General features: G+C 45.2%; 1 protein-coding gene across 1 annotated transcript in view; it reads left to right on the top strand.

Annotated features, from left to right (window-relative positions):
• Positions 1–24,782, top strand: part of lrba (LPS-responsive vesicle trafficking, beach and anchor containing) — a 622,382-nt gene that overhangs the window by 461,980 nt on the left and 135,620 nt on the right. The window contains 4 exon segments of the mRNA XM_084317903.1: positions 8,912–9,029; positions 9,877–9,979; positions 14,889–15,004; positions 16,937–17,049. Coding sequence (XP_084174029.1) covers positions 8,912–9,029; positions 9,877–9,979; positions 14,889–15,004; positions 16,937–17,049 — 450 coding nt within the window.

Here is a 24,782-nt window from a genome sequence, read left to right as displayed (position 1 = left end):
GCTACCCTCCAACCACAGCCCCCTCAAACAGCACCTCAACCAAGCCCCCCCAACCAGCTACCCCTCCAACCACAGCCCCAACCAGCTACCTCCAACACAGCCCCCCAACCAGCTACCTCCAACCACAGCCCCCCCAACCAGCTACCCTCCAACCACAGCCCCCCCAACCAGCTAGCCTCTACCACAGCCCCCCCAACCAGCTACCCTCTACCACAGCCCCCCAACCAGCTACCCTCTACCACAGCCCCCCCAACCAGCTACCCTCCAACCACAGCCCCCCAACAGCTACCCTCCACCACAGCCCCCAACCAGCTACCCTCTACCACAGCCCCCCCAACCAGCTACCTGTACCACAGCCCCCCAACCAGCTACCCTCTACCACAGCCCCCCAACCAGCTACCCTCCAACCACAGCCCCCCAACCAGCTACCCTCTACCACAGCCCCCCAACCCGCTACCCTCTACCACAGCCCCCCCAACCAGTTACCCTCTACCACAGCCCCCCCAACCAGTTACCCTCTACCACAGCCCCCCCAACCAGCTACCCTCTACCACAGCCCCCTCAACTCGCTACCCTCCAACCACAGCCCCTCAACCTGATTCTCCACAGTTCATGAAAAACACATATCTCCCTCAAGTAATTTCTACTTTGTTACTTTAAAATATCTCAAGTCATCTTTATTTCACTCTATCCAACATATACAGTGATCTCCTTCTGTCTCTCACTTTACTACCCCCCCCCCCCCCCCCCCTGTCTCTCTCTCTCTCTGTTATCGCTCAATCTCAACAACAAAAATCCGTCTTAATTGGCTCCAGAGGGCTGGGAGGGGGAGGGGGGGGGGGGAGGGGGGGGGGGGTTGCTTGTGCGGGCCCTCCGTGTCGGCGGTGATGAGGGCCGCTGATTGGTTCAGAGTCCCCAGCAACAGACCCTCGTTAGCCTGCCCAGGCGCTTCTGCTCGTTAGTGCGATGAACTCATTTACTGATGGGGGGTGACAAGGCCTGGTGAAGCAGGCTGGAACGGAGGGAGATTGGGGGGGGGGGGGGGGTGTATATCGGTGAGATGGAGGTGGGGGGGTCAAGAGGGTTAGGAAAGGGAGGTTTAAGGGGGAGGGAGAGAGGAAGGAGGGGAATGAGGAAGGTTAAGAGAAAGAGGTTTAACAAGGAGAGAGGATGTGGGTGAGGAGGGTTAGGAGAATGAGGTTTAAGGGGGAGGGATGGAGAGAGGATGTGGGTGAGGAGGGTTAGGAGAATGAGGTTTAAGGGGGAGGGATGGAGAGAGGATGTGGGTGAGGAGGGTTAGGAGAATGAGGTTTAAGGGGGAGGGATGGAGAGAGAATGTGGGTGAGGAGGGTTAGGAGAATGAGGTTTAAGGGGGAGGTAGGGGTGAGGAACTGGGATAAGGGTTATAAGTCGTGGTCCACATGTGGATGCTCCAGATGAGGTGTATTAAACCAGGCTTGGAGTTAGCCAGAGCTTTTCAGTACGTCAGGGTGTGCTGGGCCGCAGCTCTCTGGTCTAACAGAGAGGACAGTAAGTAAAATGTTCATTCAATCAATCAATCTGCATGGTGATTGATTGAATGACAATTTTATTAACAGATTGCAGAATGGGTACAATACAGTACGGCTCAATACACACAATTGTTAAGGGGATGCAGACTAGAGAGACTTTCGTCTTGTTTACATCAGGGTCCCCCATTTTCAATTCATAATGAATTTTAAGTAAGGGTGCAACTTGCTCCGTGCAATCCATTCTTTGTGGATTTAGCCCCTAGTGAAGCTGCACCCGGCCATGACACTCTCAGCTAGTGAAGCTGCACCCGGCCATGACACTCTCAGCTAGTGTAGCTGCACCCGGCCATGACACTCTAAGCTAGTGTAGCTGCACCCGGCCATGACACTCACACCTAGTGTAGCTGCACCCGGCCATGACACTCTCAGCTAGTGAAGCTGCACCCGGCCATGACACTCTCAGCTAGTGTAGCTGCACCCGGCCATGACACTCTCAGCTAGTGAAGCTGCACCCGGCCATGACACTCTCAGCTAGTGTAGCTGCACCCGGCCATGACACTCTCAGCTAGTGAAGCTGCACCCGGCCATGACACTCTCAGCTAGTGAAGCTGCACCCGGCCATGACACTCTCAGCTAGTGTAGCTGCACCCGGCCATGACACTCTCAGCTAGTGTAGCTGCACCCGGCCATGACACTCGCACCTAGTGTAGCTGCACCCGGCCATGACACTCTCAGCTAGTGTAGCTGCACCCGGCCATGACACTCTCAGCTAGTGTAGCTGCACCCGGCCATGACACTCTCAGCTAGTGTAGCTGCACCCGGCCATGACACTCTCAGCTAGTGTAGCTGCACCCGGCCATGACACTCTCAGCTAGTGTAGCTGCACCCGGCCATGACACTCTCAGCTAGTGTAGCTGCACCCGGCCATGACACTCACAGCTAGTGTAGCTGCACCCGGCCATGACACTCTCAGCTAGTGTAGCTGCACCCGGCCATGACACTCTCAGCTAGTGTAGCTGCACCCGGCCATGACACTCTCAGCTAGTGTAGCTGCACCCGGCCATGACACTCTCAGCTAGTGAAGCTGCACCCGGCCATGACACTCTCACCTAGTGTAGCTGCACCCGGCCATGACACTCTCAGCTAGTGTAGCTGCACCCGGCCATGACACTCTCAGCTAGTGTAGCTGCACCCGGCCATGACACTCTCAGCTAGTGTAGCTGCACCCGGCCATGACACTCTCAGCTAGTGTAGCTGCACCCGGCCATGACACTCACAGCTAGTGTAGCTGCACCCGGCCATGACACTCTCAGCTAGTGTAGCTGCACCCGGCCATGACACTCTCAGCTAGTGTAGCTGCACCCGGCCATGACACTCTCAGCTAGTGTAGCTGCACCCGGCCATGACACTCTCAGCTAGTGTAGCTGCACCCGGCCATGACACTCTCACCTAGTGAAGCTGCACCCGGCCATGACACTCACAGCTAGTGTAGCTGCACCCGGCCATGACACTCTCAGCTAGTGAAGCTGCACCCGGCCATGACACTCTCAGCTAGTGTAGCTGCACCCGGCCATGACACTCACACCTAGTGTAGCTGCACCCGGCCATGACACTCTCAGCTAGTGTAGCTGCACCCGGCCATGACACTCTCAGCTAGTGAAGCTGCACCCGGCCATGACACTCTCAGCTAGTGTAGCTGCACCCGGCCATGACACTCACAGCTAGTGTAGCTGCACCCGGCCATGACACTCACAGCTAGTGTAGCTGCACCCGGCCATGACACCCACGCATGCGTGTTTCAACAATGGGGAGTCAGTCCGTTAGGGACATTTGCTATTGTAACATATATACATACATGCGTACACACACACTTACATATGGACATACATATATTACATCCTTAAACCCCCACCCTCACCCGCCCAAAGGGACCATACTTTAATTTATCTTTGTCTGCGTTTTGAGGCAGAGTCTGAGTCTGAGTGTGTGTGTGTGTGTGTGTGTGTACGTGTACGTGCGTATGTACATGTGTGTGCACGCACAATAGCAGGGACGGTGTGATTGGCTTTTGGGAAATACAAAGCTAAAAAGCAATCCCACACGCTGATAAGTCCACAGGTTTTATTCTGTGTTGTATTTCTTCTCCCCACCGCGTGTGCTTGATAGTGATGGATCACCTCTCTTCCTCCCGCTCATTAATTTCATCACCTTATCTCCCACCACTTCATTTGACCAAAAAGGTAATGATAAATCCCTCATCCATTATCCTTTAACCGAGGCAGCCGAGCGGAAACGCTTAATAACCGGCTACAAATTGAACTTCAATCACCTCATTTTCCCTCCAAGACGCTACACTGCATTACACCAAATGGTAAAATGTGATTTTTTTTTAATACACTTTAAAAAATATATACTGTGTGTATATATATATATATATATATTATTATCTTTTTTTAAATGTATCTTCTTTTTTTTTCATCTCACGTAGATTTTTTGCTATTTTATGTTTTGTATTATTTGATGTTTATAATATAGTGTTCAATGATTACAGTGTTGTAATGTGACTGTTTTTAAAAACACACCTGCACGCACGCACACACACACACACACACACACACACACACACACACACACACACACACACACACACACAGCTTGGCCAACGAGCATGGCTTCTGAGAGCCTCATTTATCTTTGAAACGTGACCCTGATAGCTGCTCTGTTGTCCCCCTCGACCCCCCCTCCCTTAGTCTCAGTTCATTCTGTTCCTCCTCCACGTCCAACAACGTGCCTCCAGTTTGACACTGGCCCTGCTTGTGAACAGGCTGTGGATGGAGAGGGACAGTGGGCCACGGTGTGTTTTGGTGAGGATGATGGAGGGTCTGTTGGCATCGTCTGCAAGAGTTAGAGGTGGAGGTTTGTGTCTGTTGGAGAGACCAGAGAGATTGTGTGTGTGCGTCTGTGAGAGAACGAGTGTGTATGTGTGTTTGCTCCTTTGGAGAGACCAGAGAGAGAGAGTGTGTGTGTGTGTGTGTGTGCGTCTGTGAGAGAACGAGTGTGTATGCGTGTTTGCTCCTTTGGAGAGACCAGAGAGAGATGGTGTGTGTCTGTGAGAGAACGAGTGTGTAATTGTGTACGTGTGTTTGCTCCTTTGGAGAGACGTGTGTGTGTGTGTGTGTGTGTGTGTGTGTGTGTGTGTGTGTGTCACTGCGTCTCTCTTCATGTGTCCCTCTTCATTCTGCTGTCGTTTGGGGCGTCTGACAGAGACAAACGACAATGCTTCAGAAATGAGCAGCAGCCCGGCTCACAAACAGGTTGAAAGGAGAGAGAGAGAGAGAGAGAGAGAGAGAGAGAGAGAGAGAGAGAGAGAGAGGAACCTTCACCGTGGAGACTAGTCCCTTTGTTTTTCTGTTTGGCTGCGTCCTCTTGCGTGTCACTTTGAAATTCATCTCTGGAAGTCAGGGACCTGAATCAATAGGCATCGCTCCACTTGAAACGGGGCAACAAGGAAGCTATATTTCATATTAAACCAATCAAGCGGGCACGCGAGAGCGAAGATAGCTTAAGCTTTGAAGCTTCCCTCATACAGGCTTTCATCTTTCCTCATACCCTTTTATCATTTCAATTTTCATTTTTCACCGTTTGCCATTTTATATGAAATCTATGTAGGGGGGGGGGGGGGGGTGCAGACGAGGAAATGTTTACGTTTCTGCATCTTTTTTAAGCCTTCATGTTGTAAACCCGGCTTTTTTGCTCTTACTTTATCATTTGTAAATATGTTTTGCAATTCATTAACTGAAAAAAACATTTCATTATTTCAGTTGTTTCTGTTTTTGGCTGAATTTTTCCTAAGAATCCAGCAGCCATTGTGACATCGTCATTAGAAAGTTCTCAAAATTTAAAGGGAGAGTAAAGATTTGTCCCCTTATCTTCTGATGCTTTTATAAAATGGTAAACAAAACAAACCAACCACACTTTGTGTTTCTTCTTTGTGTTTTTTCCCCCACATACCACTTCATATTGGTAGTACTAGCAGCTGTAGTAGTATCTCATTCCCCTGTTGGAATATATACCTTCATTCCCCTACTCTTCATGTACAATGTGTCTGAGAGAGTCGGACTGATTCGGATCTCCGACTATTACCATCCATCGCAGAGGAAGCTTGTGCAGTCGCCATAACTCCAGACAATAGCTCAGACGATAACCTTCCACACCACTGTAATGTGTCCCGCCACACCCCGGAACGGCGCAAGCATTTCACCGTGAGCTAGTTTATAGTGCCCTGTGTCACCCATGCCAGCTTTTTCATCTGCAAGGGAAAGGGCGACTGGACCGATAGCGGGGTGGGGGTGATCGTGGGAGGGAGTTATTTACAGCGTTCTGAGAGATGCATCAGGGTCGGGTGAAGATATGATATCTGGCCGCCTCTGGTACTGTCATATCCATCTACGGGATCATCCGAGAATGCTACTTAATCAATCTGGCCCCTGAGCAACACGGAGAAAGCTGCTTGTATGTGAGAGCTATCGGTAGAGTCCAAAGGCTGGAATTAACTGAACCCCTCACCCCCACCCACCTACCACCTTTTCAGATGTGAAAGGTTATTATTGCAGCATCCACTCGGCAACAGTAAAAAAAAAAAAAAAAAATGTATATCCCAAATCAGGAAGTAGGTATGGTTGGAAGTTAAATAAATTATATGAAATATCAGGGTGTGTTTTAGGGACATATTTTCTAGGGATGGGCATGAGTAATCTATTATCGATTACTCGTAGCTATGAGAAAAATCCATCATAAATTATTAATAATTTTTATGAAAAAAAACGTATATATATATATTTTTTTTTACATATTTGTTTCACATGTATGTGTAAGATTATAACTGTTTATTGGTTCCCTTAAAAAAAAATTGCGATCAATCGATCTGGATTCTTCTTAAAAATGCCCATCCCTAATATGTTCATATGTGAACTTGACGGCCACCCTGTCTTCAGAGAGAGCAGAGATATCAGACTCTGTCACACACACACACACACACACACACACACACACACACACACACACACACACACACACACACACACACACACACACACACACACACGTTCTCCCTTCATGTTTTTATGGTGTGGCGGTGTTGTTTGGTGCACACAATTACATGGTACAGTAGTAACACCTTGTTTCACTGTGGATCTCTTGAGACACATGCACATACAGTAGAGCTACAGAGACACATGTATACAGTAGAGCTCCAGAGACACATGTATACAGTAGAGCTACAGAGACACATGTATATACAGTAGAGCTACAGAGACACATGTATATACAGTAGAGCTACAGAGACACATGTGTATACAGTAGAGCTACAGAGACGCATGTATACAGTAGAGCTACAGAGACACATGTATACAGTAGAGCTACAGAGACACATGTATATACAGTAGAGCTACAGAGACACATGTATATACAGTAGAGCTACAGAGACACATGTATATACAGTAGAGCTACAGAGACACATGTATATACAGTAGAGCTACAGAGACACATGTATATACAGTAGATCTACAGAGACACATGTATACAGTAGAGCTACAGAGACACATGCACATACAGTAGAGCTACAGAGACACATGTATATACAGTAGAGCTACAGAGACACATGTATATACAGTAGAGCTACAGAGACACATGTATACAGTAGAGATACAGAGACACATGTATATACAGTAGAGCTACAGAGACACATGTATATACAGTAGAGCTACAGAGACAATGGCACATTTGATCCATTAGATCCAAAGAGCCCATCGTGGTGCTACAATAGCAGTCAAAATGTGTCAAAATAGCAAACAAGAAAGTGCAAAAATCAATGAGCCGAGAGCTAAATAATTAGCAATTTTGCTCATCCTTGTGCAAAAAAAAAAAGCACACATAGCTTTCCCTACGGCTGTGCAGAAGAACCCTGTTCTTCACCATGGGAGCGGCTGTAGTGGGAGCGGCTGTAGTGGGGAGCGGCAGGGTTGCCATGGCTAGGCTGATGGTGGACTGGTACTGGTCGTCTTGGGCCCCCGTCAGGGAAGCCGCCCCAGACGGCTCCTCCAAGCCACTAATCCACATTTAATTGAACTCCAGAGACTTTGAAGTGAGACTGCGATGCGGGCAGGTCTTATTCCTCAGAGAGAGAGGAGAGGGGCTGTCCTCCGCTCCAGGCCCCAGCTGCTACCCTCCACTGTCACCTTCCCTTAATGAGCTCCTTGAAGCTAACGCTAGTCCTAGCTTGCTAGCTTGACATTTGAATATTTTTTTTATTAATACCGTAAATAGCTTCTGAACTCCACTTGTGACAACCTAAAGTGACCTTTTTCCTTCGGTGCCTTAGATCTCTTCTAATACCCTTCATCGTTAAAACCCTTTGAAACAAAGGGGAGAGGGTGAAAATGTAAAGCTAGTCAACAAAGCAACGCTAAGGGGGTCAGCACTGAGGCTAAATACTGGATTAGCGTGGAGTTTGAATCGCAGGGGCGGGGCCAAAGTATCTGGGTCTGTCAGACACTATGACAGACATCGGAACAAGTCACTCTGACAGCTGCCGCGGTCTCCATGGAGACAGATTAGGCTCAGCCTCGTTTTTAGCATTTTGGCACCGGAGCTACCTTTAACATAATACTGTTTAACCTGTGTGTGTCAGTGACCTTCTTCATGGAATTAAATGGAATAGTATAATAGGCTACTTAGCATAAATTCTTCTTTTGTTTCTTCCAGTCAAAAACACCAGCCCATGCAGTGCTGCTGTGCTCTAGTTTCTTCTCCACTTGTTTATAGACATCCCTGTTCTGGGTAAAAATGTCTATGTAGCCCTAATATTATCCTGTTATCATGAAACATTATACTTCTATGCATGTGTCATGGTATGTACATGCATGTGTGTGTATGTATAAGTCTATCTATTAATGCAATCATGATGTTATGATGTGTTTTAAGTACGACTCCTAATGCATTATAGAACCGGGCTTCATAGACGGTGCAATCTTGCATAGTGCAACTTTATGATATGATCGGATATCCGCTGTCTGCGGATACGGATGAGCTTTTAGTGAACTTAAACGTCTCCCTCCATCACTTCCTCTGGTTGAATAGGGCTCATTCTCTCCTTAAAGGGATCTCTTTTTCATGGAGACTGATCAATACTAGACATTAATCGTCCCGTTTCAGGACGACACCAACGTCACAGGTTGATGAATGAACTATAATGTTGTCTCTCGCGCGTGCTCTCGCTCTCTACTCCTACTACCAATACCTCCTTTATCATCTCTTGTTTCTTAATTTCTTTCTTGTCTTGTTTTATTTTATTTATTTATCTCCTCTCCTTATTATTCTGTACCACCTCCTCTCCTCTCCAGATTCTGGCCTACACAGAGGGTCTCCATGGGAAATGGCTCTTCACAGAGATCCGTGCTGTGTTCTCCAGACGCTACCTGCTGCAGAACAGCGCCCTGGAGATCTTCATGGCCAACAGAAGTAAGACATCACCTACCTTCATACATAATCATAATCAACCATTATGTCATGTGTTGTTATGAGTCGAATGACCTGCAAGTTACTGAAAACACTCAAAGAATCAGATCAAATGAATAAGAACTTTTTGCTTGACTCAAAAAGGGAAAAAGAATATAAATGTTTTCTTACATCACCATACACCTCTCTTGGCAGAACCTGAGGCGTGGCCAGCAGTAGCAACCCCTCCCCTACCCACACATCAGACTAAAACAAGAAAATGTAAACAAAATACAATGCGAAGCGCGGCTGTTTTACCTAGAGGTTGCTGTTTGACAGCATTACATATTATTTATATATCTATTACATATCTTTAACCCATTGAATCCGGGAATCACATTTGTGTGTATATGCAGGCTATATAATGCATTATTAGCAGGCGTTTCAGGTCTAAACGGGTTAAGATGTTACCACTTTATTAGATGGCGGGAAGGGCAGGGTGTAATGTAACAGCGGTCATAAGTGGGTTTTGAACCGGGACATTGTCTAGACTTTAGTCCACTGTGCCACCAGGATGCCCTGACGAGCTATATATTTATATATATATATTTTTTACATTTTAATATTCAATATCCTGTCATGCCCCGAGTGAGAATGAACACGATACTTGTTGGCTTCTTTACTGCAGCCTGATGAAGCCTAAGAATAAGAGGCCACACCTGTGTGTGTGTGTGTGTGTGTGTGTGTGTGTGTGTGTGTGTGTGTGTGTGTGTGTGTGTGTGATGGTGTCCAGGGTGTGTGTGATGGTGTCCAGGGTGTGACAGTGTGTGAAGGAATACAGCATGTGACGTCTCTCTCTCTGTCTCTACAGCGGCCGTCATGTTAAGCTTCCCAGACGTGGCCACCGTCAAGAGGGTGGTCCACTGTCTTCCTCGTGTTGGCGTGGGCACCAACTTTGGCCTTCCCCAGACCAGGTCAGACACACACACACGCACACACATATACTGTATATACATGTACATATATACACGCAGACATAACACACTTACACACAGACATAACACACTGTAATTGCTTCCTTTGAATCCACCTGTTAAATCATTCATACTTAAGATTCAAATACAAACTTTGCTTTCGTTAGTGGCCCACAGTCCAAATAATGTTGGTTGATACTAACCACACTGAAACAATACTAGTCTGCTGACGCTAACGTTCCACATCTTACTGCTCACGTCTAGCTGTTCCACGCTAGCACAGAAAATAAACGGCTAATGGAGAGAAGGAACGGAATAAAATAATTACAGAAAGTAAATAATGGTTATTCCATTTACACCTTGAAATGATAAGTCTCTCTGTCTCTCTCCTTCTCTTTCTCTTTCTCTCTCTCATCTCTCTATCCCACGTACACAAACAAACAGAAGGTGTAGAGAGGGCCAGCTCCCCCACCTCTCTCTCCTCTAATTGGCTTCAACACAAACACAGTCCACCCTATTTATTTATCTCCTTCTTGTGAAACAAATAGCAGCTCTCACCAGGCAGGCTCACAGGAGCCAGGAGCCTCCTTCTCCTCCTCCTCATTCTTCTCCTTCTCCTCCTCCTTCTTCTCCTTCTCCTCCTCATCCTTCTTCCACTTCTCCTTATTATCCTCCTTCTCCTTATTCTCCTCCTTCTCCTCGTTATTTTCCTCCTCCTTATTCTCCTTCTCCTCCTTCTTCCCCTTCTCCTTCTTCCCCTTCTCCTTATTCTCATTCTCCTCCTTCTCATTCTCCTCCTCCTCGTTATTCTCCTCCTCCTCCTTATTCTCCTTCTCATTCTCCTCCTCCTTCTTCCCCTCCTCCTTCTTCTCATCCTTCTCCTTATTCTCCTTCTCCTCCCCCTCATCCTTCTCCTCCTCCTTCTCCTCCTCCTTCTCCTTCTCCTCCTACTTCTTGTCATTTCCTCTCCTCATATGCCCCTCTTGTGTGCTTGATTGCTGTTATATCTGTACTCGACACCAGCGCTGGAAAAAAACACACAATTCCTTTACTTAGGTACAAATGTATAAATACCCTGATAGAATAGCACTCAGGTAAAAGTACAAGTCCGCCATTTAAAATTGTACTACAGTAGAAAAGTATTTTATATTGAATGTACTTAAGTATGGAAAGGGAAAGTGCAGATTCTTTATGAGGTTCTTGTATGTCAGTAGTGAGTGATTCATCTCTGGGATTGGAGAGGTTGTTCAAGTTATAGGTGGTCCTGTTTTATGACTACTTCTTAGATTGACAGGTTTGAAAAAGCATTAATTTCATCAACATATCATCACATGTTCTGTATGCAAACCCTTTTTCCTTCCTAAAGTAACTATAGCTGAGGGGTTCCGCAAAATTCAGTGGAGTAAAAGTACAAAATACCCTAAAATGGAGTAAAAAGTAAATCACCTCAGAATTATTAGTACAGTAAGTAATAGTTACTTTCCACCCTCGTGCGAGACCCAGACCCAGTGGAAAGGTAAAGAAATGCCAAGTGAGGGCAAACCTGTTCTCTTCAGTCGTCTGCGTTGTGTCGTGGGTCAAACAGGAAGTGTTGTTGACATCATTCATGACATACCATCTTCCCATGTTATTCTGCTCATGCACAAGAGTGATGGCAGCGTGATCCAGTTCTGGGTGAGCGAGTGCATTCTGTAATGAGCGCGTTGTGGATGTTGGAGAGTGTGTATACGTGGGTGAGGGAACATTTGTGTGTGTTTGGGTCAGACCCATTAATCAATGTAGTGTTAGGGGGGGGGGGCTTGGTTCTTTGACCTCAGGACAGCTGTACAGGGCAGGCCAACTCTCACACCAACACAAGCACAGGCATCGACTGACCACAGATCAGCCATAGATGCACACAACTGCATTTCAACCATTGTATAACATAACAGGTCATGCGTCTCCCATACGACCGCAACTTCCACAGAGCCTCAGCCAATCCGGAGTGCCCTGCTGTCCCTACGACCTCACGGCCAAATATCTGACATTGAGACATTTGAAATAGATTATACAGAAAGATGGTGATGCAGAAGGAAAGCATAACTGTATTTAACACACGTTATCACATGATGATGGCATTGAAAGTGAGCGCCACACGTGTTGTTTGGGGTAAATTGGTGTTTGGAAAAAGGGCGTGTTTTCACTTTGTGGCCTAATGACTATAATCTTACATTGTGACAGTGATTAATTCCATCATTTTCTTTTGTTTTAATTGGATTGGGAGTCATTTATTTGAGTCCCACTTGCATATATCATGCTCCAGGGGCCTGTGTTTTGTGTGCGCACACACACACACGCACGCACACACACACACACACACACACGTCACACACACATGTGCATGTTGGCATGTCTATTCAACCCCCTATTTGCTGCATATTTTTCTTCTTAATTAGCGAGAACCAAAGTTCAATAAATATTTAATATACAGACGTTTGTGCGGTTGAGGTTTAATAAGGTCTAAGGCTCTGCTTAGTGTTAGTTAAGCGACTTGTATCCATCAAAGACATGCATGCTATGTTTCCTGTCATTGCCCTTGACCAAGGTACTGGCATCACAACACTGCTCCTAAATAGTTATGATGGGTCCAAATGCAGAGGACGGATCTCCCCAAGGGGATTAATAAAAGGTTCAACTTAGTGTGCCACTGACTTCATGCTACTTCTTAGCAGGATGAACCCAGTGCAAACGAATAACGGAGCACTTCAATACACAAAGGGATAGTAGTAAGAATACCAGTAGTAGTAATAGTAGTAATACCAGTAGTAGTAATAGTAGTAATACCAGTTGTAATAATAGTAGTAATAGTAGTAATTCCAGTAATAGTAATAATACCAGTAGTAGTAATAGTAGTAATACCAGTAGTAGTAATAGTAGTAATAGTAGTAATTCCAGTAATAGTAGTAATACCAGTAGTAGTAGTAATAGTAGTAATACCAGTAGTAGTAATGGTAGTAATAGTAGTAATTCCAGTAATAGTAGTAATACCAGTAATAGTAATAATACCAGTAATAGTAGTAATACCAGTAGTAGTAATAGTAGTAATACCAGTTGTAATAATAGTAGTAATAGTAGTAATTCCAGTAATAGTAATAATACCAGTAGTAGTAATAGTAGTAATACCAGTAGTAGTAATAGTAGTAATTCCAGTAATAGTAGTAATACCAGTAGTAGTAATATTAGTAATACCAGTAGTAGTAATAGTAGTAATACCAGTAGTAGTAATAGTAATAATACCAGTAGTAGTAAGAGTAGTAATACCAGTAGTAGTAATAGTAATAATACCAGTAGTAGTAAGAGTAGTAATACCAGTAGTAGTAATAGTAGTAATACCAGTAGTAGTAACTGGTGGGGAGTTGTTGTTGTTGTTGTAATACCAGTGATGGTGGTATTAGTAGTAGTATTATTAGTTGTGGTACAATTAGTGGTGGTAGTAGTAGTAGTAGTATTAGTATGGGTTGTGATAATGAATGGTAGTAGTGATGGTAGTAGTAGTATTTGTACGGGTCGTGGTAGTGAATGGTAGTAGTATTTGTACAGGTCGTGGTAGTAAATGGTAGTAGTATTTGTACGGTCATGGTAGTAGTGATAGTAGTAGTAGTATTTGTACGGTCATGGTAGTAGTGATAGTAGTAGTAGTATTTGTATGGGTCGTGGTAGTGAATGGTAGTAGTGGTAGTATTTGTATGGGTCGTGGTAGTGAATGGTAGTAGTGGTAGTAGTAGTAGTATTTGTATGGGTCGTGATAGTGAATGGTAGTAGTGGTAGTAGTAGTAGTATTTGTATGGGTCGTGGTAGTGAATGGTAGTAGTGGTAGTAGTAGTAGTATTTGTATGGGTCGTGGTAGTGAATGGTAGTAGTGGTAGTAGTAGTAGTATTTGTATGGGTCGTGGTAGTGAATGGTAGTAGTGGTAGTAGTAGTAGTAGTATTTGTACGGGTTGTGGTAGTCAATAGTGATAGTAGCATTTCATTGAACCCACAATGGGAAATTTGTATCAATACTTTAGCACAAGTGAGACAACATAAACAACGGAAGACAATCGGACACTACTCACACAGATGGAACAGAAGGCTAACATCAGGAACATACAAAAAATACATGCATAATGCGTCAATTTGATTGTCGGGGGAAAGTGAAAATGAATGTGTTCTGTGTTTGTCACACCACAGAAATGTGTTATTAACCACCCAGCCACATTTGAATGATTAAAAAACATTAACTATTATAAAACCCAGCTCAAAAACAGCTCATCTGGCTGCTCAGACCATTTAAGGATTGTGTGGGTGCAGTCAGATCACGCTTGATTGGCAGCTCCCTTTCAGCTCAAGAGCCATTTTATTCTCCCATTCAGTCACTAAAACGTTTAGCACTACCAAATCTATGAAATGGACTCTACTTGGTTAGAAAGCTTGACTAATTTACTAACTACTGTAGCAAACTAGATTAGACTATCCAAATCTGTTTTATTTTTTCATTTAACTATACCTCCCAAAGTATGACACTAATTGTTTTGGCATTTTCCAATCACTTACATGAAACGGTTAGCATTAGTTTGTGTCATAGAGCCATGATTTCAGGCCCGCCCAAAAAAAGATCCTGAACACAATTTCTTTTTTTTAACGGTTTAACTCTCAGTACTACATAGTTCAGTCTTTTCACATGTTTTTCAACAACAATCTTTACCTATGATCTGTTTAGAAACAAATCTCTGAATTGGCTTTATCCGGACTGTAAGTTCAATCCAATGTCTCAGCGCATCAGGAACAAGTGATCGCTTGAACCTCTCTGTTGACATTCTGGAAAGTTCACAGGTTATTAAAAGTTTCTTTTGTGAGTGTCTAATCTGCGTGTCTGTTTGTCTCCCTCAGACGCATCTCTCTGGCCAGTCCCAAGCAGCTCTACAAAGCCTCCAACATGACGCAGCGCTGGCAGCGCCGGGAGATCTCCAACTTTGAGTATCTCATCTTCCTCAACACCATCTCTGGTGAGGAAGGACTCTGGGCTGACACTGTGGTAGCAATGGTCTGCTGTTCAACTGTTTGTTAAAAGGATAATCCCTCCCTAAAACGGAATGCACATTCTTCCAATGATCTCTCGACAGTTAAATCAATATCTACTGTATAAACACAGACAACTGTCTCCCCAAGCTGGAGATCACAGCACTAAGACTTGAATTCATGATGTCATCAAGTGACACTTTGGAGTTAGTCCATTGACGATGAATTTGTGACCGACTTTGTGGGCTATTAGAATCTTTGTTTGAGGTATTGCATCCAAATTAGTTTTATTTAAATGTAGTAGGGGTGTAACGGTACACGTGTCCGTACTGAACCGAATGCAACGGTACGTTAACCACCAACGGAACGCGTGTGCAGAACTTTTTTTTCCGTGCAGAATTGTATTCAAAACTCCAAGTTCACCCCTTCCCAAAATGTAACTTGCGCAAAGGGCCGGATGTTCGTTCAGCCCACGCACAACACTGAAAGATTATCTGTAATTTAGCATAGCCTCATAGTGTGGCCAATGCACACACACACACACACACACACGCACACACACACACACAACTTCTCTCTCTGTGTGTGAGGAGGATTGGTGCTAGATTGAGAAGGGGCTGTCACTCGGAGATCAAATTAATGATAGTTTGCGGCATATAGAACGGACATTCAACGCGCCTCCAAACAAGGTGTGATAAACATGAATTGATATATTTTCCTTGGCATGAAACAGGAAATAGTATTTACCATTAGGGACCTGCATGACGCTTCTTTCTCTATTCAATAACGTTTTGCCCTGAGGGATGGTGGTCGCGGTTGTTGTTGTATTCAGTTCAATGAAGTCACGTGTCTCCTATCCGTAATGCAGCGCATTCAGGCCCACGCCCACAATCTAATATATATATATATATATATATATATATATATATATATATATATATATATATATATATATATATATATATATATTTTTAACAAGTCGATTATTAATTTGAATATAGAATATTCATTGACAGCCCTACTTAACAGTTACTGCATCACCCCTGAGTGGAACATGGAAAGCCAAATAAATAAACTTAAACTTAAACATTCCCCCACTGTACCGAAAACCCGTACCAAACCATGACTTCAAAACCGAGGTACGTACCAAACCATGGTTTTTGTGTACCGTTACACCCCTAAAATGTAGGGCTTAAGGGGCGGCTACGTGGCGTAGTGGGCAAGGCACTCGCCACGAAATGCTGGAGACGCTGGGCTCGTCAGTTCGAGCCCAGCGCTCCACATTTGCTTTCAGTTTAGCTGGTTGTCCACAGTAATACACATTGGCCGTATTACGGGAAGGGAAACTGAAGGGTGGGGATCGGGCGTTGTGGACAGCGACTCCTACAGGTCGGTTGGTGCGCCTGCGCAGTAGAATCAGGAAGTGTCGGGGGCAGCGTGAGCCTCCCACGCGTTACTCCTCGCCACTGAGAGATCGAGCTGCGCAGGTGAAAAGATGCGACTGCTGTTACCTCAAGTACCGGAGGGGACTTGTGCTATGTATGACTTAGTCCACATTGCAGCCGGCTTGTGGGAGGCAAGAAACGGCATCCGTGACCGTGACAGGGGAGGGTTGAATTGGATGATACGAAATTGGGATGGGAGAAAATATAGAAAATGGGAGAAAAAGTGGATAAAAAAAAAAATGTAGGGCTTACAACTCTGAATCAGAAAATATACCAATATTCCAGTAAAGATCACCATGGGTTGTTCCACTATTCAGTCTATGGAGCAGCTCCAGGATCGTTCTCTTGATGACATCTTCACTAGAGTCTCTCTGGTGTTCAGCCTATGTTCAAATGAGGGATGTCCGATTTTATCGGCCTACCGATATTGGCATAAAAATGTCAATTCCTTCCTACCTCCCTCCCTTCCTCCAGGTCGTACATATAATGACCTGAACCAGTACCCGGTGTTTCCGTGGGTCATCACCAACTATGACTCAGCGGAGCTGGATCTCACTCTACCCAGCAACTTCAGAGACCTGTCCAAGGTAAGACTCACTCGGCCTGGACAGCCTGTCCTCGTTCACCTGCTACTTCTTCTAACCGCCTTTAAGGGGAATGTCACCCATTTTAAGTTATTCCCGTCCCGGGACACTTCAGTCAGTATTTGTGAACACACACCACTCTCTCATAAATCTAGAAATCGGAGAGAGAGCCCTCCAATCGGCAATGTAACTGGGATGTAAAATCTGTCTTTGTGAGGCTATAAAATGTTTGTGCAGACTCTTACACCCAACTGAGGTTTAAATGCTGGTTCAGATCTGAATATGAACCCTAATTTGGGTGTGAGGATGAAATGTCATATTTTATGGCTCCACAAAGTCTGTGCTGCATTCATTGTGTGTGGAGCGGCCCCAGGTTTGGGTGGTTCTCTCTGTGGCGCGGCCCCAGGTTTGGGTGGTTCTCTCTGTGGAGCGGCCCCAGGTCTGGGTGGTTCTCTCTGTGGCGCGGCACCAGGTTTGGGTGGTTCTCTCTGTGGCGCGGCCCCAGGTTTGGGTGGTTCTCTCTGTGGAGCGGCACCAGGTTTGGGTGGTTCTCTCTGTGGAGCGGACCCAGGTTTGGGTGGTTCTCTCTGTGGAGCGGCCCCAGGTTTGGGTGGTTCTCTCTGTGGAGCGGCCCCAGGTTTGGGTGGTTCTCTCTGTGGCGCGGCCCCAGGTTTGGGTGGTTCTCTCTGTGGCGCGGCCCCAGGTTTGGGTGGTTCTCTCTTTGGAGCGGCACCAGGTTTGGGTGGTTCTCTCTGTGGAGCGGCCCCAGGTTTGGGTGGTTCTCTCTGTGGCGCAACCCCAGGTTTGGGTGGTTCGCTCTGTGGCGCGGCCCCAGGTTTGGATGGTTCTCTCTGTGGAACGGCCCCAGGTTTGGATGGTTCTCTCTGTGGAACGGCCCCAGTGTTGGGTGGTTCTCTCTGTGGAGCGGCCCCAGGTTTGGATGGTTCTCTCTGTGGAACGGCCCCAGGTTTGGATGGTTCTCTCTGTGGAACGGCCCCAGTGTTGGGTGGTTCTCTCTGTGGAGCGGCCCCAGGTTTGGATGGTTCTCTCTGTGGAACGGCCCCAGTGTTGGGTGGTTCTCTCTCCGGGTTCTAGCTTCAGAGAGAAAGAGAGTGGTGCGTGTGATTAAAGCAACACTCCAGAGGCAATGTTGTCCCATCCGAGTTGCTGTGTGTATCTTTAGAGATGGAAGGTAGAAATGCAGTGTATGGGGAAAGTAGGTGTGTGTGTTGCTCCCCTGGCCTGATTAGTGGCTGTGTAATTGATTAGCAGCTGTGTAATTGATTAGTGGCTGTGTGTAATTGCCATTGATCATAGTTTAGTGAGCCACCTCTTTAATCACTGGTTGGTGGCTGATAGCCATCTTTACACAGCAGCCCTCGAGGAGGAGGAGGAGGAGGAGGAGGAGGAGGAGGAGGAGGAGGAGGAGAAGAGGGGGTGAGAGAGAGAGAGGGAGAGGGAGGGAGAGAGAGAGAGAGAGAGAGAGAGAGGGGAGAGAGGGAGAGAGAGACTACATTATTACACTGCACCCATAAGTTGTTGTTGTTCAAAGTTTGGTTCCTGACTGATCTTTGAGGGATGGATACATTGATGTAGCTGATGCAAATAAACACTGCATTGGATCATGCTAGCAGTGGGACAACTCACAGATGTCCTCACAGAACACCCCCTCCTGTCAGTCTCTGCTCCTTTCCACATCCTGTGTCTCATGTCTTGCTCCCTGTCCATAGTTTTACTGATGTAGGTTTGGTCTTCCTATGAAGCACAGGAATGCTCTCATGTAGCTGTAGCCATCAAGTGATGAAGTTCAGAACAATGAGTCCTCAAACATACACACCTTAAAAACACTTACACATGCTTAAAGGTGCTTCCTCCACAAAGGCAGGCATGATAGCATTCATATTTACACAACACTCCACACACACACAAAACATTGGAGAGACACACAGTAAAAAGCCAATCAGATCCAGCGCTGGGGTCATCCCACTGGAAGAGGTGGGAATGAGATGTGTAGTAATGGTGAAGCCCATGCTGGGCTGAATATCTCAAATTTTTGTTCTCTAGTTTGTCGTCTAAACTATAGGCATTTGCTTGTATCCTATCAGCGTAGAGTGGGAGGGGAGGGAAGGGTACACTATGCACATACTCACATACACGTACATACTCACACACACATACATACTCACACACACATACTCACATACATACTCGCATACATACAATTAGTATTTTTCTGCGTGAAGCACAATGTTATAGCAATGTTGCACTCGAGTATGCATAACTAGTAAGCAGGAGAAAAAAAGGAGAAAAAACAACCAGGTGCTCAAAAGGGAGAACTTGGTTAGCTCAGTTCAATATAGGTTAAGGTGCTCTTGGATCACCGGGAATGCAGAGTTCAGAGAAGAGAGTCGATCCAGGCACTCAAAAAGATGTAAAATCCAGAGGGAAGATGGTTAAAAGGCCTTTATTAAAGGTGGCTAAGTCATTTAAAATCTAATCAACATGTTTCGACCATAGCGGTCTTCATCAGGATTAGAGTAAAATGTACAAACACATCACCCCCTTAAATACCCACAGGTGAGTGTCAGGTGAAACAATCAAGCAATAAACACCAAATGATTGAACCGAGTGATGATTGGAAGGCACACGCTAGGGCGGAGCCATCAATCAGTGACAGTGTAGAAAAATAAAAAAATATATATCAAACAGGCTATAAGCATAGATAAATAATCAGTAAGCAATATACAGAAAAATATAATAGCCTATGTAGCCTATGTAAGGTACAAAGAATACACACAATACAATGGCAATAAACATATAGGATAGAAATCAAAGATAACACATGAAGTCAATATCCTCATTTAGCCCAGGGGCATTAAGAGCGTCAAGGCTATGAATCCAGAATGTTTCCCTCTGATTGAGTTTGCGGATGCGGTCTCCGCCCTTAATAAGATGTTTGATATGTTCAATGCCCACAATTTTCAGTATAGAATCGTTATTGTTGTGTACTTCTGTGAAATGTCTGGCTATGGGATAAACATGATTTTTGGTTCTGATGGCGTATTTGTGTTCAGCTAAATGATCCCGCAGACGCCGCTTGGTACGACCTACATAGAAGATGCCAGGACAAGTACATGACAAGCGATAAATGACATGAGTGGTATTACAGTTAATAAAGTCATTAATCTTGTATGATCGCTGAGATTTAAAGTCAGTGAATGTCTTGGTTTGTATGACGTTGACACAGTGTGGACAATTCATACATTTGTAGGTTCCAATAGGTCTCCTAAGCCAAGACTCCTTAGTCGCGGGAGGAAGGTAGCTATGAACTAATTTGTCTCTTAATGTTGGAGCACGTCTGAAAGAAAAAAATGGAGGTTGAGGGAACACTTGTCTGAGAGTGGGGTCACTATCAATAATGGGCCAGTTCGCATTAATGATGCGCTTAACGTGTCCCGCTGCTGTGCTATATTGGGTCACAAAGAAGGGGCGGGACTGAGACTCGTTCCGTCGTCTACTTTTCTTGAGCAAATCAGACCTATTAAGTGTCTGTGCCTTATTACGTGCCCTTGCCACTGCATCTGGATTATACGATCGATTTTCAAATCTGGTAGTCATATCAGCAGCCTGTTGATGAAACTCACTATCACTATCACAAATAACTGCATAACTAGTAGATGACATACACACTATACGCTGCAAAATATATGCAAAGGATGTACACTTAACACACATCTGCACACAAGCAAGCATGCAAACACACACACACACACGCTCATCACACTTGAGCCTCACTCAACTTGCATCAACTTCCTAAACACGTGATCCATCCCTCCCTGTGTAACATGGCTCTGTTCATCCCTCTGTGTAACATGGCTCTGTTCATCCCTCTGTGTAACATGGCTCTGTTCATCCCTCTCTGTGTAACATGTCTCTGTTCATCCCTCCCTGTGTAACATGTCTCTGTTCATCCCTCCCTGTGTAACATGTCTCTGTTCATCCCTCCCTGTGTAACATGTCTCTGTTCATCCCTCCCTGTGTAACATGTCTCTGTTCATCCATCCCTGTGTAACATGTCTCTGTTCATCCCTCCCTGTGTAACATGTCTCTGTTCATCCCTCCCTGTGTAACATGACACTGCTGCAGGCTGCTGTGTAATTTCTCTCTTTATTTTGCTTCATGTTGCCCATGACAGCCAGCTCTGCAGCCTCCGCACACACACACACACACACACACACACACACACACACACACACACACACACACACACACACACACACACACACACACACACACACACACACACACACACACACACACTCACTCTCTTAGCTGTCCATCGTGTTCGATGATGACACTAGGGGGGGGGGGGGGGTTAGCGACGCTGCCGCTGGTGCCACTTCTTGCACACACACACACACACACACACACACACACACACACACAACACCTCCCCGCTTCTCTCCTCTGCTTTGGAGTGTGGACAGCTCTGCCGCCGCGCTCAGTCTAGCCGCCATGCCCCAGGGACACACTGGATGAGAGAGACGGAGAAAGAAAGATGGAGAGTGAGGGAGAGAAAGACAATTGTAGAGCAAAGGGAAGAGGAGGAGAGCGATGGGAGGGAGGGAGGACAACCTCATTTGCAGAGAGAGAGAGAGAGACTCTGTAGGGAGTAGGGCCACTCTTTATTACATCTGTTTTATTCATGCTGTTGACACAGGCATGATATCAGTGTGTGACCACTGGGCTGTGGCAAACTGCAGCACTGCATCCCCCCCCCACCACACCACACTCCAACAACCCACACACCCTCCAATCGTGTGTTTGTCTTTTGTTTCAGTCCTAATACCCCCCCCTCCTTTCTACAGTGTCTGTATCTCTCTAACAGCTAGGGATATCTGTATCTCTCACAGCTAGGAATATCTGTATCTCTAACAGCTAGGAATACCTGTATCTCTCACAGCTAGGAATACCTGTATCTCTCTCACAGCTAGGAATACCTGTATCTCTCACAGCTAGGAATACCTGTATCTCTCTCACAGCTAGGAATATCTGTATCTCTCACAGCTAGGAATACCTGTATCTCTCTCACAGCTAGGAATATCTGTATCTCTCACAGCTAGGAATATCTGTATCTCTAACAGCTAGTAATACTTGTATCTCTCTAACAGCTAGGAATACCTGTATCTCTCTCACAGCTAGGTATATCTGTATCTCTCACAGCTAGGAATATCTGTATCTATCTCACAGCTAGGAATATTTATCTCTCACAGCTAGGAATATCTGTATCTCTCTCACAGCTAGGTATATCTGTATCTCTCACAGCTAGGTATATCTGTATCTCTCACAGCTAGGGATATCTGTATCTCTCTCACAGCTAGGTATATCTGTATCTCTCACAGCTAGGGATATCTGTATCTCTCACAGCTAGGGATATCTGTATCTCTCACAGCTAGGTATATATGTATCTCTCACAGCTAGGTATATCTGTATCTCTCACAGCTAGGTATATCTGTATCTCTCACAGCTAGGTATATCTGTATCTCTCTCACAGCTAGGTATATCTGTATATCTCACAGCTAGGAATATCTGTATCTCTCACAGCTAGGGATATCTGTATCTCTCTCACAGCTAGGTATATCTGTATCTCTCACAGCTAGGAATATCTGTATCTCTCACAGCTAGGAATATATGTATCTCTCTCACAGCTAGGTATATCTGTATCTCTCACAGCTAGGGATATCTGTATCTCTCACAGCTAGGAATATATGTATCTCTCTCACAGCTAGGTATATCTGTATCTCTCACAGCTAGGAATATATGTATCTCTCTCACAGCTAGGTATATCTGTATCTCTCACAGCTAGGGATATCTGTATCTCTCACAGCTAGGAATATATGTATCTCTCTCACAGCTAGGTATATCTGTATCTCTCACAGCTAGGGATATCTGTATCTCTCACAGCTAGGAATATCTGTATCTCTCACAGCTAGGGATATCTGTATCTCTCACAGCTAGGGATATCTGTATCTCTCACAGCTAGGAATATATGTACCTCTCTCACAGCTAGGTATATCTGTATCTCTCACAGCTAGGGATATCTGTATCTCTCACAGCTAGGGATATCTGTATCTCTCACAGCTAGGAATATATGTATCTCTCTCACAGCTAGGTATATCTGTATCTCTCACAGCTAGGTATATCTGTATCTCTCACAGCTAGGTATATCTGTATCTCTCTCACAGCTAGGAATATATGTATCTCTCTCACAGCTAGGTATATCTGTATCTCTCACAGCTAGGGATATCTGTATCTCTCACAGCTAGGGATATCTGTATCTCTCTCACAGCTAGGTATATCTGTATCTCTCTCACAGCTAGGAATATATGTATCTCTCTCACAGCTAGGTATATCTGTATCTCTCACAGCTAGGGATATCTGTATCTCTCACAGCTAGGTATATCTGTATCTCTCACAGCTAGGTATATCTGTATCTCTCACAGCTAGGGATATCTGTATCTCTCTCACAGCTAGGTATATCTGTATCTCTCTCACAGCTAGGAATATATGTATCTCTCTCACAGCTAGGTATATCTGTATCTCTCACAGCTAGGAATATATGTATCTCTCTCACAGCTAGGTATATCTGTATCTCTCACAGCTAGGTATATCTGTATCTCTCACAGCTAGGGATATCTGTATCTCTCTCACAGCTAGGTATATCTGTATCTCTCTCACAGCTAGGAATATATGTATCTCTCTCACAGCTAGGTATATCTGTATCTCTCACAGCTAGGGATATCTGTATCTCTCACAGCTAGGGATATCTGTATCTCTCACAGCTAGGAATATCTGTATCTCTCACAGCTAGGGATATCTGTATCTCTCACAGCTAGGGATATCTGTATCTCTCACAGCTAGGAATATATGTATCTCTCTCACAGCTAGGTATATCTGTATCTCTCACAGCTAGGTATATCTGTATCTCTCACAGCTAGGTATATCTGTATCTCTCACAGCTAGGTATATCTGTATCTCTCACAGCTAGGGATATCTGTATCTCTCTCACAGCTAGGTATATCTGTATCTCTCTCACAGCTAGGAATATATGTATCTCTCTCACAGCTAGGTATATCTGTATCTCTCACAGCTAGGAATATATGTATCTCTCTCACAGCTAGGTATATCTGTATCTCTCACAGCTAGGTATATCTGTATCTCTCACAGCTAGGGATATCTGTATCTCTCTCACAGCTAGGAATACCCTGACAAACAATTTTGTGTGGAATACCCTGACAAACAATCTTGTGTGGTATTTCTGATTAACTGAACCTCTTTTGTACATGTTGGGTATGTCTGACAAAGTGAACCTCTTGAGCCACCGTACAATCTTGCTCGTCTTCTCTTCCTCTTCCTGCCTGTCTTTTTTCCCCTTTATGCTTTCTCAACATTTCCTCTTTTCTCTCCCTCACTCTTTCTTCACCCTAATGTACCTTCCCTCTCTCTCCCTTTTTCTCTCATACTCCCCCCTCTCTACATCTCTCTCTCCCCCCTCTCTTTTTTCTCCCCCTTCCTCTCTCCATGTCTCCCTCTCTCCATGTCTCTCATATCATACTCTCTCCCTCTCTCCCCTCCCTCTTTACATGTCTCTCTCTCCATGTCTCCCCTCTCTCTCTCCATGCCTCTCTCTCTGTATCTCCCTCTCTCTTCATGTCTCTCTCATGTCTCTGTCTCTC

The sequence above is a fragment of the Notolepis coatsorum genome, assembly GCF_963971535.1.
Source record: "Notolepis coatsorum genome assembly, chromosome: 7".
NCBI lineage: Eukaryota > Metazoa > Chordata > Actinopteri > Aulopiformes > Paralepididae > Notolepis > Notolepis coatsorum.
This window is presented reverse-complemented; position numbering and strand designations above follow the sequence as displayed.